At 41.5% G+C, this 14,971-nt stretch overlaps 2 protein-coding genes across 2 annotated transcripts in view; one reads left to right on the forward strand and one right to left on the reverse strand.

Moving 5' to 3' along the window:
• Positions 1-1,657: 1,657 nt before the first annotated feature.
• tnk1 (tyrosine kinase, non-receptor, 1) lies at positions 1,658-11,951 on the reverse strand. The gene is made up of 13 exons (XM_020624383.1): positions 11,657-11,951; positions 9,248-9,426; positions 8,751-8,950; positions 8,161-8,313; positions 7,784-8,061; positions 7,568-7,694; positions 7,264-7,410; positions 7,045-7,139; positions 5,759-6,007; positions 4,688-4,746; positions 3,671-4,149; positions 3,479-3,574; positions 1,658-2,144 (listed from the first exon to the last, which is right to left on the reverse strand). The coding sequence occupies exons 2-13, from the start codon at positions 9,408-9,410 to the stop codon at positions 1,980-1,982; spliced, it is 2,211 nt and encodes a 736-aa protein (XP_020480039.1). The 5' UTR covers positions 9,411-9,426; positions 11,657-11,951; the 3' UTR covers positions 1,658-1,979.
• A 986-nt stretch (positions 11,952-12,937) lies between these two features.
• The window catches only part of trmt44 (tRNA methyltransferase 44 homolog), a 22,254-nt gene continuing 20,220 nt past the window's right edge, over positions 12,938-14,971 (forward strand). Inside the window, exons 1-4 of the mRNA XM_020624386.1 lie at positions 12,938-13,516; positions 13,592-13,709; positions 14,277-14,496; positions 14,602-14,670. Of these exons, the coding sequence (XP_020480042.1) occupies positions 13,189-13,516; positions 13,592-13,709; positions 14,277-14,496; positions 14,602-14,670 (735 nt within the window). The 5' untranslated portion in view covers positions 12,938-13,188. The remainder of the gene's footprint in view (positions 13,517-13,591; positions 13,710-14,276; positions 14,497-14,601; positions 14,671-14,971) is intronic.

Consider the following 14,971-nt stretch of genomic DNA (forward strand, 5'->3'; position numbering starts at 1 on the left):
TTGTTTCCCACCTGGCCTCCCCCTCGGAGCCACTGTCTGTTAGGCTGTCAGTAGCTGTCTTATTATTACCATCAGCGTTTGTGCTATCTGATAAGGAAAGTAGCCAAACAATTGCTATACATGTAATGCATGTTAATCTAATAGTAAACCAGTTATCTGTATCTGTCAGGTTCCTGTTTCTATCACAACTATTTTGTACTATTCTTTAATTTTTTTTTTTTTACTTTTCATAAAACACCATGTATATCAAGTAAAACATATGTTATACCACTGAATTGTCTTTTGTTCATCTCCTCAGAAACCTTATCAGGGAAATCTGACACAAAATGAGCTGAAGTCCACATCCAGCAGTGGTTATAGGGGACTTTCTAAATACAATATGCACCTTATTGTAGTCAGTAGCAGCCTCCTCAGTCTTATCTAAACAAGATGCCCTACTTTGACAAAAAGGAGACTAAACCCTTTCCTGGTCAGATGTACTGCTCTGCCTCCTGGGAGCATGTGAGGAATATAAGCATCATATTTATGGGATCATGTCTGCACGTTCATCCCTGAACATTTCTCATTGATGCTGGGAAAGAGCTTGGCTCTATTTGTTCTTATTATAGAAGACTCAACAACTCAGTGTTTTGTCAACTGGTTGAAATATTTCAGCTGAAATGCTGCCTGCTACTGCCAAATGTTTGTCTCTAGTAAACATTTGCAACTTTCAGTGAGTATGTGAGTACTAAAAGAATACCCTAGGCAATGTGTTTGGTTCATCTTTATGAAAACCTAACAGAATATCCAAGATCTGAGTGACTGCATTTATGTCTGAGCAGCACAAGAGTGCATGAGCTCTGGGAAACGATGTATGTGTCTAAGGGTGTGCATCATAGCTGCGCTCACCTCACCGCTGTGTATACAGTAAATGGTTTTAGTCTGCACTGCAGAGTGATCTGCTGACATGGTGTTAAGTGGTTAGCACTGCTGCCTCCTAGCAAGACGGTACCACGTTTGAACCTCACAGGTGCCTGTGTGTGTGTCTGCTTGCATGGATTTTCTCTGAATACCGTGCCTTTCCCCAGTCCAAAGATGCCAAGTTGTTTGCATGAGAGAGGCAGACTCGGGACTTGGGTGTGAAGATGAAGGCTGTGCTCATGGGAGCCTGCTTCCTTGCTCACAGTCCCTAATCTTGTTAACTCATTAATTTTGGGATCCTGTCAAATGATAATTTGCTTCGTCATCAGTTTTCAGGATTTCATGTTCTTTGAGCATCAACGAGGCTGAATTGAATCTTTGAACGTGCAGGTTCCGTCGTCTGAGACACAAATCTGTAAATCACACTTATCGGTAGGTGTGAAGCGCTGCAGCACATTCCCTGTGTTTCTATCAAAACTGTTTTGTACTGTTTTCTCGTCTTAGAATTGTTAAATACAGAAAGAAAAATACCATGTATATCAGAAATAAATGCCATGTTAAGCCACTGCTGAGCTGCAAGTGTCCAGGAAATGTTGGGGAAGCCCAGAGTCTAAATGTGGGACATCTGGTTTCCCTGGAAAAAATGATCTTTGCTTCACCAGGAAATCCCTTTTGATTCTGTGATGCAAAATGAACCAAAATCCCCTTCCAGCAAAGGTTACATGGGACTTTCCCCATACAAAATACTTGTTTTTATTACAGAAAACAATTTCTAATACAATATGTACATTCATTGAGGTAAAAAAAAAAAAAAACTATTAGCAAAATCACAGTGAGCTAGAAACAATTTAATTACAAATATAAAAAACTAGTTAGAAACATTACGTTGTTTCGCTGAATTGTTTCTTGTGCATCAATCTTCATTTTCCTACTCTTATATGCACTGGACCTCCCATATATGTTTCCATATCAGAGTGGTGGATGGGAGTTGTATTGCACAGTTTCCAGTGCCAAAGCGTGTCGATGGAAAGCAGGATGTTGCTGAAAAAGTCAATCATCCACACTTTATAAAGGTCAAATCAGACTCTTCTCTCTGCGCTAACTGAAGGTCGGTCTCTGTCGCTCGGGCCGGGCCTGTCGTCCCGAGACCACCGGATCAGGTAGCGGCTAGCCACTTGCAGGTTCCACTGGTATCTGGACAGGATCCTCAGACAGTCCAGGCTCAGGGAGTACAGCTGTTCCAGCTGAGGGGAGCACACACAAGAGGACAAGACTCAGAATCAACCATCAAAATACTGTGGATATTTAGATTGTTGCCTGAAAGGAAAAAGCATTTACATAGCATTAAACAAACAAAAGTCGAGCTCAGAAAACTGCTGGCTATTTGTGTTTAGTGTTCCAAAGCAAACCACGTTCTTTACATAAGCATTCAAATACAAAACACCTGCTGTGACATCACGGAGTAGGTGTAGCCTGTGCCTCAGTGTTTGTCAGTTAATTGTCTTTTCTTCAGTGTGATTCACTGTTAGGTTATTATACATTATTGATGACTGATTAAAGCTTAGCATGATTTATATATACACATAGAAGTAGACCTTATAAAATAGGCAGCCCATTGCAACTGACACACTGCAGACTTGCTACATTTATGATTCAGATTTGATCTGTAAAGACCTCAGGTAATATGAGGGGAACATTATTATCTGGTGAAAATTATCTACAATATTAAACACCCACCCCTACCCACAAGCCCATTTACTAAAATAATAGAACCCTGGACTACAATACAACTAGGGAGGTGAGACTTGCTAACAATGCAAGACGCTCCTTTGTTGATATTGTGCTTCACAGGTGAAAATGTGCCAAAGGTTAATCCAGTCTCGCTCTAAAGCTGCATGTAAAGCAAACATTTTCTCAGTGTAGGTGGAGGAAGAAGAAAAGAATCAGGATCCGGATTCTTATTTCAGGTTTTAATAACGAGCCTGATTTCAAACCCGCTCCCTGAGGAGATGGTACAGACAGTGGTGGAAAGTAACTAAGTACATTTACTCAAGTACTGTACTTAGGTACAATTATGAGGTATCTGTACATTACCTGAGTATTTTCATGTTCTGCTACTTCATACTCCATCTTCACTACATTTCAGAGAAACATATTGTGCTTTGTACACATTACATTTATTTGATAGCTTCAGTTACTAGTTAACTTTTCAGAATGAGGTTAATAAAACAAACTGTATGATCATAAACAGCTATGGCTGTATTACTGTATTTTCTATTGAAGTATGTTAAATAATCCGTGAAAGATTGTCACAGGCTTCAAACTTCTACTTTTGAATTTTATTCGGTTCATTGCACTGTATTGTTTTTATTATTCTGCTTACTTCTATTTTAGCTTTTTATTTTTAAGTAAACTGTTATTATATTTAATGTGCCTTACTGCTCGTCGTTCTTCTGTGTTAATGCCCTTTGCTGTACAAATAAGCTGCTTTGCTTTGCCTCAGTTGCTTCTAACAGCAGATACAGGTAGATATGATGGATTTTTTTCATTTGTATTTCCACTCATTTCATGGTCTGACCTTAAGCTGTTGCTCAGCCCGCAATGGGTTCCAGTCATTACGCTGAAGTGCAGTACGAACCTCTTCAATGGTCACTCCATGTACTGCCTCCATAACCTGAGCAGAGCAGAGCCACACAACTCTCATTTTAATCCAATAAGCAAAAATAAGTTTATAAAAATGCACCTAAAACAGAAGAAAAAAGTCATTCACCTGTGCAACGAGACTGTCTCTCGTGTTATGCATATGAGGTGAGCTCTCTCGATCTCGGATTCGCTCCCGCTCTCTGTTGTCTGTAAACTCGTCCAGCTGCGGAGTCGAGCGTGCCATGTTTGCCATCTTTGCCAGGTTGGAGCCTCCCTGCTGAAACTGGTGCTGCGGCTGAGGTTGAAGCTGTGGCTGCATCTGAGGAGCCAGGGCTGCCTGAGGAGGCCACGAGGTGCCAGGGGGTGGTGGAACTGTGGGTTTCCTTGGATTTTTCAAATTCAAACGCTTCAGGTTGGGGAGTGGTGGTCGAGGTGGGGGGACTGAGCTGATACTGGCGTCACTGAACCGACGAGGGTCCTGCCCGATATTCTGACCTCCCATCACAGGGGGCATCAGTCTGCCTTGCTGATCCACTCTGACCATCCCTACTGTGTGTGCCCTGGGTCGGGGTCCATTCAAGACTGACTCCAGGCTCTGAGACAAACCTGCAGACACACAGACAGTCGCTTTAATGCGGGAAGTGCAAGTGCTATTTCAGTCAGAAATATGGAAAACAATTACACACGATGCACCCTGCACAGTTCAGTAGAATGTGAATGAGCCTGGTCTGGAAAACCCAATACAGCCACTAGGGGGCAGAGTGAACCAGCACCCACATCCATGCTACACTTTACACAGGTTTAACAGGTTTTAAGTGTAAAAGGTGCTCAAACTGAAGAAGTAACTACACCAGTAACAGCAAAAGGGACACGAAGGAGCTGCTCACACTTCCAAAACAGCACTTTGTAACTTTGTTTTGAAAAGTTCTCTACAAATAAAATCATTATTTATATAACAATATTAGTGATAAAGATGTGGTGTCCAAAACCTTCAGACCACGAAAACACAACATTTAAGATATGTAAATTACAATACTATAATGTTCAAAATCTCTGATTATCTCTAGTCATATCATGGTACTGTACTGATATTCTGTATCTTATAGCTTTATATTCTGCAGGTGGTTGGATTTTAAGTTCCTACCTGCCATTTTCTTGAGATTGGACCCTTCCTTCTCCCTGGTGGGGCCCAGTCTCCAGCTGCTGCACAGGTCAGAAAAGTAAAAAATTCAGTTTCATATTCATATTATACGTAACTATTGACTGTCAGCAGGTGAAAGTTCAGTGTTGAATCTGCATTAAAACTGAAGGACCTCAGCTGAAAACACAGTACTGTGCAACAGTTTTAGCAAAGTTGTAATGAAAATTTATATTTATTTGTGAGAATCTTTATTAAGATATAACCAGAAAATAACAGAAATGTATACAGTATTAAAAAACTTAATTTTCAGAACCAAATGGCTTCTACAGTCCAGAGTCAGTGTTTTTTAATACTGTGTACTGTATTTCCTTTATTTGTAGTTACTCTGATTCTGATAAACAAATAAAAATAGTGTATATAGCCATCATGACACAGCTAAAACAACAAACCTAATGGTGCCATAAGACTTTTGTACAGTACTGAAGATGTTTTACATGATGTTGGCAGAATTTTAAAAAAGTGGAACTTTATCATTTAGAAAATCACAACTAAAAACGTCTTGTCTTTGTTTGGCAGTGTTTGTGTAGAGGCGGCAGTGAAGGCTGTAAATCGTACACTACAACGTAGGAGGCACCCACCCTAGAACAATATAATGAGATTGAAAACAGCTACTAAATATGAACCTTGCATTGTCTGTTTCTTTTGTTTGGTGGTGCAATTTTAGCTGCAGTCAGCCGGTAATTCAAGTCGCCGTTTGTTTTACGTAAATAAAAACGCCACGGTGGGACTGGCTGCTTTACCACCTTGACTTTCCCTCAGTCAGCAGGCTTCAGTTTATTGTATGCCTGTTTTAATCTCAGCAGATAATAAACCAAACACGCAGTACTGGCTTTGTGTCAGGATACTTTCAGTTCAGATGCAGTAGCAAAGCAACACTGGTAAACATGAGGTTTGTTGTCTTTCAGAGCTTCTCTTACATTTAACCATCGTAAAAGGAGAGATTATTACAGAAGGAGCAAATGTACCAAAGAGTCTAAGTTAGATATAGAGGAATGAATGAAGAGCATCACTGACTCATCCGCGCCCTCTGGCGTTCCCCGGCAGCGGTCGGGGTTGAGATCTCCATGCCCACTGTGTTGCAGATTTCCCTTCACTGGGCCCGAGATGTGGGCAGAGGTAGGGGCAGGGCTGGGCCCGGAGATGCTCGGAGCAGCGGACGCTGCAGGAGCAGCAGCAGAGAGAGACGGTGCAGTGAGGCTCGCAGGAAACCAGGCGACTGCCAGCGTCCTCTGGTTCTGGCCTCTCCACTCACTCAGCTCCAGACTGCACACAGACAAAAACCAAAAAACCTTGATTGTTCATTTTTGCTGAACAAGTGACACAGACGATGTAAAGACAAACGCACAAGCAGATATAAAGGTTACACTTCATAACACAGCCTGTAATTTACAGTGTAAGTTAGTAGCAATCAAATACAGGTTCCTACTGCTACTTAAATGTAGTTATAGGTAGACGAAAACAGACGATGGAGACCAAAGCAGTAACAATTTGGCAAAGGAGAAAGAATTTATGCTAAGTACTTTTACAAATACTGGGCACCTCCAGGTTATAGAACAAATCTGAATTGTGGGAAACAGTGTTATAACATGGCTCTCACCATGGAATTCAAAATGTTTTCTGTTGTCATTTGAGAAGAAAAAACTATAACACAACAAAGTCAGGTAATAATATAACATGTATTACAGATATAGGTGGCGTAAGCACAACTGATATTTAATGTTTAATGGGGAAGCTTGTAATTATTATTTTAATTTTTTTAATTATATATCATATATAAATTGCTGGAATGGAAACTGTCCAGTCTGCGCCACAGTAGGATTATCAGTGTGTGTGTGTGTTTTACTTTATTTTTCTGTTTCTAATTATGTGATTAATATACATTAAGCCCAATTAAATCCTGTATTCTTGAACTTTGGTTATTTTGTTTTATTTTGGGGAAAGAGAGCAGTATCAGTAAGGGGATTTAATGCATGATTAAATCCTTTTCAGCGCCCTGTTAAGTAATAGGGAACAGTACAGAGTTAGATGTTTAGTACATAACTAGATTATGGGCATTAACAAAAGCCTGTAAACGGTGCCAAAACAAAAATCACCTTGACCATTATGTTAAAAACACTGAAGTCGGTGTCATACTGCAGCTGTTAGGCTTGTTCAGACAAACAAAGTAAAATCAAAGACTCCGTGAGATCACAGTTGGAATGCACTTTGGTGACTGGGCCGATTTAAAGCCCTGTTTCACCTCAACAAAAGCCCTTTGTGTCGGTCAAAGTTTTTGTCCCACCCTCCTTTCCCTCACCCACCCATGGTCTATGACGGTAACAAGGTCGCTGGCCTGAAGTGCAAGTTTTCTGGGTTCAGCGAAGTCCCTTGTTGCTTGAACCTCCATTGGTTTAGCCTGTGGAGGGAAAAAGGAAAAATTATACAAAGATATAGTGAAAAATCCCCCCGTCACCTAGTAAATAGTTGTTTTCTTTATTTTCCCATCAAAGTCAATAGAAGCTTATCATTATGTTTCAGACCTCTGCCACCATTGAGGTGAGCAGGGCGAAGCTGGGCCTGTCAGCAGGGTTACAGGCCCAGCATTTCCTCATGACAAGGTACAACTCTTGAGGGCAATCCGGTGGTTTCTCCAGGCGCTCGCCCTCCCGCTCCACACGCCACAGAATCTGTATTGAAGGCAGTGAATGTCAGAGAAGCTAAACCTCTGAGTCACAGAGTATATCAGAAGAGCAAGCTGTGTTAGGGCGGGGACACACATTCCAGACATGAAGACAAATACACTGACTGGCAGATATGCAGTGCTGACAGCTGACAAGCACGTACCTGTCGGCCTGACAGACCAAACCAGGGCTCCTCACAGTAGGTGAACATCTCCCACATGGTGACACCAAACATCCACACGTCTGAGGCGTGAGAGAAAGAGCCGACACGAAGACTCTCTGGAGCACACCTGGAAGAATAGCAGGTTATTAAGTGAGAATTGTGTGTATTATTTCCTCCACCAACTCTCAATTTCCTGCTTCTTCCAAGAGTCCTCACCATGCAAACGGAATCCGTTTGTGTGCCGACATGACGTAGTGGTCCGTCTCTTGGTTCAGGCCTCTCATCAGGCCAAAGTCCCCGATCTTCACCATCTCCCTGGAAGCCAGCAGCACATTTCTCGCAGCTAGGTCCCTGTGGATGAACCTCCTGGTCTCCAGGTAATCCATACCTGCCACGATCTGGGTAGCAAAGAGCCAGAGGCGGACCAGAGGGTACTCATACTGACGTAAGCGCAAGGTGTCGTACAGTGAGCCCAAGGGGGCCAGCTCTGTCACCTAGAGAAAGGAAAATTACCTCACTGTGTATTCAAGCATCATTTAAACAGATATAATGCTTAATTAATCCCCAAAATATCACAAGATAAAATAGCACACCATCTTCAGGGGCTGTGTGAGCACCACGCCATAGAGTCGGATGATGTTGGGGTGGTCCAGGGACTGCATGGTGGTCACTTCTTGGAGGAAGTCTGTCAGTGTGTTTGTATGCCTCGACATGCTGCTCCTCAGAGACTTTACTGCTACAGGTAGCTGAGAGGAGGAAGAGGACAGAGGCTAACTCCCAGGTCGATCTCTATATGTTCACCCTCCCTACTGTGCCTGTGTTTGTGTGGTCACCTGTCAGGTTTGTCAAGGCCCATCTCAAACCAGATAAACCCTCTGATAGCGAGTCTACACCTGTGCAGACTCATCTCTCATCTTAGCTAGAAGTACGAGTGCCAGATAATAAAGGAAGAATTCAATATTCAACAACAAAATGGAACATTAACAGGTGACAGTCGCTACAAAGGAGACTGGGAACCAGAAAGTCTTAATATTCAACAATGATTAATAATCAAAACCAACAACAAAAAAGAAAGAACCCCCCAAAAAATCCATTCACTTTTTGGACAATATTTCCTGCCTGTTTCAAAGATCAAATATCTAATAAAGGCACAATATTAAAACTGCTGCTGATCAGATCTTACCACTCTCCCAGTGGTTGTGTGCCACTCTCCTCTTTTCACCACCCCAAAGGACCCGGAGCCCATTTTCTCCCCCAGAATCAGCTCGTTGGCCTGGATCAGACAGGGCAGCGCCCGGCTGCCCCCTTCCTGGCCTGGAGGCGACAGCGCTGATCGTAAATTTATCTTGTAGCATTTCAGAGCATGCCATAATCTTCTTTGTGCTGGAAGACAAAAATGATTAAATTATACCCAACATGACATATCAATCTGTTTTATCAAAGCCTATAAAAATGGCATTGTTCTATAAATATATTCACAGTAGTATAAATTTAACATCACAATCACTCCACTGTATCCTTCTGCACCACAATACCACTGTCAAAATCTCTCTAAACTGTGTTATGGGGTGCCACAGTATTATATTATCATGGGTTAAGCCTCTCTGTTTGAGGAATATAGATCCTGTATCTACTGATTTTCACCTAACATAGCTGGTCAAAGAAGACAATCAGGCTCACCAGGTTTGCTGATCCCTATCTGCTCCAGGTCAGACTCTTTGACATAGGCAAAGTGCTCAGCGCGGGTGATGTTGAGGCCATCTCTGACGCGCAGGTAGAACTTCTCCAGCTGGACCTCGACCAGGAGCTCGTACAGCCACTGAGTGTCCTGGGCCATCAGCATGACCCGGCCGAGCTGCCTTCAGGGTCACAAGTCAAAGTGGGTCATTAATTTCACAATAAGAGCAGAAACTGAGAGCTCAGGCATGTTTCCAGTCCAGAAGACCAAACTGTATCTGAGTCTTGAGCCTGTTTCACAGTAACTTTGCTACCACTCAGGCCTTGTTAGGTCACCATGGAGACCTAACAAAGAGCGCTCTGTGTGATACCAGAGGGGGGTTGTTCACCTTTTAGCCATGTGTCAACTTTTAACAAGTTTTTTGTTGGTATCTATGAGCAGGAATCTCAAACTACAACTAATTCCTTGTATCTGCTGATCATGTTTTCTGCAGTGTATCAAACTGTTACAAGGACAATGTGGCAGACAGATAAACCTTTAGGATTTTTTATTAAAAAGTGCAAAATGAAAAGTGACATTTGCATATGTTGGCATTAGCAAGCAGGCAGCTAGCTACCTGAATGAGTAAAGAAAAAAAATAGGGACACATGATGAAAGATGCAGGAAAGAGGAACACGTGGATGATGGAAAACAAACAAACAGAGACAATGTATTTTCTCTTCCTCAAAACCTGAAACAAGTAGGCCCAGTATCAGGCTGTGGAAAGGGCTTTTGTCTCATTTTGAACCCCAGAGACAACAATCCTTTAGGGACGTGAAACACTGAGAGGTGGAAACATTAGCTTGTTGGTGGTTTATGGGCACCAATCCGACCAGATCCTGCTCACACATTTATGGTGCATGTTGAATAAAGCCTGATAAAACTGTTTGGGGCATTATTTTCACTTTCAAATTAATTATCTACTTTACAATTTGCGTGTGTAGATGAAGCATTTGCATTCCCCTGGTGATGAAAGAGTTTGCACAGCTTCCTTATTGCCACAAAATGAAAACTCAAAGTGCAGCCAGTTCTTCTGGTGTCTTGCTTCTGCTGTGCTACTGGAGAATTGCACTGCCATAAACCACCTGCTTATCAGCACACCAAGCCCAGCAGGCATGAGTCAGGGAAGACCTTCAGCATTCCCATGTCAGCTGTCCTGGTGAACCACTGGCAGGTCGACACTGTTTTCAACATGAACACGCTCAGTCTTAAAGCAGACAAGTGTGAGGGGGCACTAGTCTGGGCATGCATTAATTTCCAGGGACAACTCCCAGTTAATTTGCACCTGCCTTGAATGAGCATGAGACAGAAACTCTCTAGTGGGCATGTTCAAATCTGAGAGGGAAACAGTCACCCAAAGATGCACACTGATAAACAAAGAGAGCTCTGTGACCGTTGGCTCTACACTATCTGTACAGACAGGTGAATCTTTAACCTGCTCAGCTACTGAAATCTCCTTTATTCTAAGGGCATAGCTGACAAAGTGTCCAACTATTCAGTAAAAAGCCTAATGTGGCTCAACACTAGCTGGTGAAACTGGCCTGACCTTTGTCATACTGTACATTATCTTAAAGAGCCAGCAGCACTGTTTACCCAGCCTAACTGCACTTCTGTTGGAGAACGTGTGTTTACACTGCTGACGCCGGTTTCCTCTGGAGGAGCCCAAGAGCAAGTCAAGATCAACCCAGGGTCACAAAGTTTAATTAAACATACCTTCAGTCATAAGTGTAATTTTAGATCAGCTGTTATTATAATCTCTTATAAAGGGGTGAAGGGTGTGCCTCAAAAATCTGCACATGTGGATTTCACTACAGACAATGAGACACAGTAAATCTGTGCAGTGTAAAAATACTGCTGGCATTAAAAATCATCAAGTAGTCAGGTATTAACACCAAAATATACTTAAAGTGTCAAATCCTAAGCACTCCTGCAGCAGAATGGGCCCACTCAGACTTATATTACATCAGTGATTTATTATCATTGATTTATTTTTAAGCTGAAGCTACCAGGAACTTCCTTATAAACCATATTTTATTCTACTAATCACCTTTTTGTATATAAAACCTCAGTCAGAAAAGTAACTAATAGCTATGGCTGACAAATAAATGTAGTACAATGTAGTAACAGCACAATACTTTTTAAATGTAGTGCTAAAGAATGAAGTAGCATAGCATTTAATGGTCCAAGGAAAGTATGTGAGTAAATGAACTAGTCATACACTAGTATGACTAGTCATATCTATCATCAATATCTATTGTATTCAAAAGGTTGGATATATAAAACATTAGGGTCAAGGGCACTGTGAATATTCTCATGAAGAAGCTGATTATCTAATAAAACCTTCATTTTCCCCAAAAGGCTCCGATACTAACCGTTAAACACAATAACTCTCTTCCAGTTGACAGCTATTCCTTAATCACACACGGCCCGAGACAGATCCATGTTGGCTCCGCAGCGACGTGGCCTCCCCACAAACCACTGCTCTTCTCTGAATCTCAAACTTCTTCACAACAAGTGTGACAGATCCAGGCTGTGTCCGGCAAAGATGCACCTTAAATTTATGTTACATGTCCTGACGCAGGGAGTTGCTGATCCACCTGCGTGTTTTCGGCTTCTTTCTCCGCCTCTTTTCAGTTTCGCAGTTGACCACACCCTCTCCGTTCTCACCTGAGCTTACAACACAGCACAGACAGGCAATGTGGAAATTTTAAGCAATAATAAATAAATAGTTCTCTGATTACATAAGGCTAATTTCTTGTAATGTGATTGTTGTTTGCCTTCACTGATCAAATGACCTTTTAAATGCCACAAAGACAAATTTAGTATAAATTTCCTATTAGTCATGGCTGAAGTGCAACCTATTACTAAAAACAACAACGTTAATTCATTCCTTCATTATCCATGGTTAATTATTATGTTTTATTATGAACTCGGGTGATATTTGCCATGAACTATGAGTCAAATAGAGAAACTCAAATTGTTATTGTCTTTCTTTCTCCATACGTGTTTGTTGCAGGGCAAGTTTGACAGGATGATTTAGTCTCTCACATGGCTGTTCATCTGAATGCAAGCCAGCCAGGGAGCACAGTGGAGGACACTTCCTGGTACAATATATAGCCTTTTCAATCCTTCCTGTCTGAATAAATTATTCAACTCACACAACAGATTTCAGTGGAGCAGCCACTTATTTGAAGTATGAAAGAAGTGAAAACAAATCTCAGTGCTTGTTCCAGTTTTCAGGGTTGTTTAAATACCTCAGCAACCACAGAATTACAAACTGAGCCTGCTGTGGATTCAAAGGGACTCTTTTTAACTTTTCATTGTTCACCGCAGGTCTATAACTTTATATTATTATTATTATTAACTTGGACACAAAGATGAGAAGTCAGATTATCTGAATCCTATTGAAATCTAATAAAGTAACAATATCTATTATAAGTTTAATTATAATCATGACAGTAGTCATTGTTATATGTTTGTTTGCATCCTGTTTATAAAATTAACCAAAGCAAAATAAAAGATACAACAATAGCAACAAGTAATTATAGGAAGCTGTCTTTTTGTCTATTTTTTTTATTAATCAGTGATACTGATACTAATCAATGATACTAAATTGACTGCTGATCGACAAAGACACACAGCGCCCTCTAATGGCATAATATCGCGTATGTCGCATGTTGAAACGTCATCATACAGCGACAATGTATTTTTCTTCTATTAAAAGGAAAGTAAGAGTAGTTTTTCTTTTACGCTACGCTGAGAGTCAGAACTAGTTTTATGTCATTTTTATCATAAAGTACACGTTTTACTGTTATATTTACTATCAACATACAAAATAAACGTCCTAGGAAGTCCTTTTTCAGTGTCTAAACACAAGGCTCGTTTTCGTCTCTGATGTCCAACTATGCCACAACTCGTCGATATAAAGGTTCCAGGAGAATGTAATACTCTTCCTGAAGGGTTTTGGTCGGCGATAGATGTGTGGTTAAAGAAACCTCACGTTCTAAACAAGCGTCTCTGCGGAGTTAAAGAGACGGAGAGCAAAGACTTGCGGTTCCCGTTTGACGACCCTCTTTCTGAACTCTCCTCTGATGTGTTGTCCTTCATAAACAGCGGGTGTTCACCAGCAAAGCCACACGAGCAGGACAAACGCTGGTCCTCCACTGTCAGAACCTTTATTCCTAAAGTAAACTGTTATGGGAAAACCCTGCATAAAGATGTTGTAGTGAAAGGTAAGAACTGGACCTGAAGGCTCCGCCAGGCTGTTTTCTTCTCTGACCTTTTATTTATTTCTTTGTCTTGTCTAGACTTTGGCAGACAACAAGTGACCTTTCTTCCATTTGAAGAGGATGCAGAAGGGCAGGTGTCTCTGAAGAAGGGCAACATTTATCAGATTCAGCTCTGCAGTCACCACTGTGAGGAATGGTGAGTGAAATCATTCTTCAGCAAAGTCCAAACAGAGTTACAGACCAGACAAAATTGTCTGAATGTCTTAATATAATCCAAAATAGCAGGCATATTTTTTTTCAGACATATTAACAGAATATTTGACATAAGATTACAAGTACTGAATCTTCCTCTTCATGTTAGTATTTGCAATGAAGTACTTAATGTCTTAAAAAGGACTAAAATAAAAGATTGCTAATGGATTAAATATTTGTGTGGCAAGTAATGCTCTTATGCCAATTTAATTGTTGAGGAAAACAAAATGCATATGGGCGACAAACCTTGATGTGAAATCAAAAGTCATGTCACCATGCTCATATATTTGACTCTTATGCAGATGAAAGCTGACGCATGCAGGGAAATGTACTTTTCGATGGTAGCAACAAGCATGAAGAATGTTTGCTCAAATTGTTCCAAACTGTGTGGTTTGTATTATGAAGCTGACCAACATAGCAAAAAAACTAATTGTCTTGGAGACTGTGAACGAATCAGTTCTGTGGTTCAGAAAGAAAGCAACCTTTTTGAAGACTGTGGGTTGACCCGCAGGTCCTTGGAGCTGTATGTCTTGACTCCAGATGCCTGGTTCTCCGATGGCGTGGTGTACCCCAAACTGCCCTGGCTGTTCTCAGATCTGCTGCCTAAACTGGTGCGCTGGGCCACCGAGTGCAAAAGCAGCGAGTTCAGGAGCACCTTGTCTCTGCTGCCAGTGGAGAAGTATAACCTCATGTACCAGCAGCTGAAGGACAAATACAAATCCATGGTCAAGGTGAAGAGTGTGGATGCTTTAAGCCTGCTCTGCGTGTGTCTCTTACTGTACAGTATGTACTGGAGGTGCTGATGTTTCTGGATCATTTTCTGATATGTTATCTAGGTTTGGCCTGAGGTGACAGATCCTGAGAAGTTTGTCTATGAGGATGTGGCCATTGCTACTTATCTCCTGGTGGGTTGAAACCTGGCTGGTAATGTTGTTTTAATACCCAAATCAATGATCTGTGTGGCAAGTACATCTGTTTTATACTTGAATTGGGTCTTGAAGAATAGTTTTGCAACAGCATTAGGTGTCACACTGCAGGTGTAAAATGGGTTTTATTAAAATGACTGGCAGCTGAACACACAGTAGCACTGAGTCTCTGGCAATGTGCTGTGCAGGTGCTGTGGGCTGAGGAGCGAGTAGAGAAGGATCTGACCTCCAGACAGTCCTTTATTGACCTTGGCTGTGGAAACGGCCTCCTGGTTCACAT

This window comes from Monopterus albus, unplaced genomic scaffold (genome assembly GCF_001952655.1).
Source record: "Monopterus albus unplaced genomic scaffold, M_albus_1.0 scaffold326.1, whole genome shotgun sequence".
NCBI classification, from domain to species: Eukaryota; Metazoa; Chordata; class Actinopteri; order Synbranchiformes; family Synbranchidae; genus Monopterus; species Monopterus albus.

Coding starts and splice junctions, on each gene's coding strand:
- tnk1 (XM_020624383.1), bottom strand. CDS start 9,410: ATGCTGATGGCCCAGGACACTCAGTGGCTGTACGAGCTCCTGGTCGAG. Junction 8,314..8,750: donor ACACAACCACTGGGAGAGTG/GTAAGATCTGAT, acceptor TCCTCCTCTCAG/CTACCTGTAGCAGTAAAGTC. Junction 6,008..7,044: donor GTTACCGTCATAGACCATGG/GTGGGTGAGGGA, acceptor GTCTGTGTGCAG/TCTGGAGCTGAGTGAGTGGA.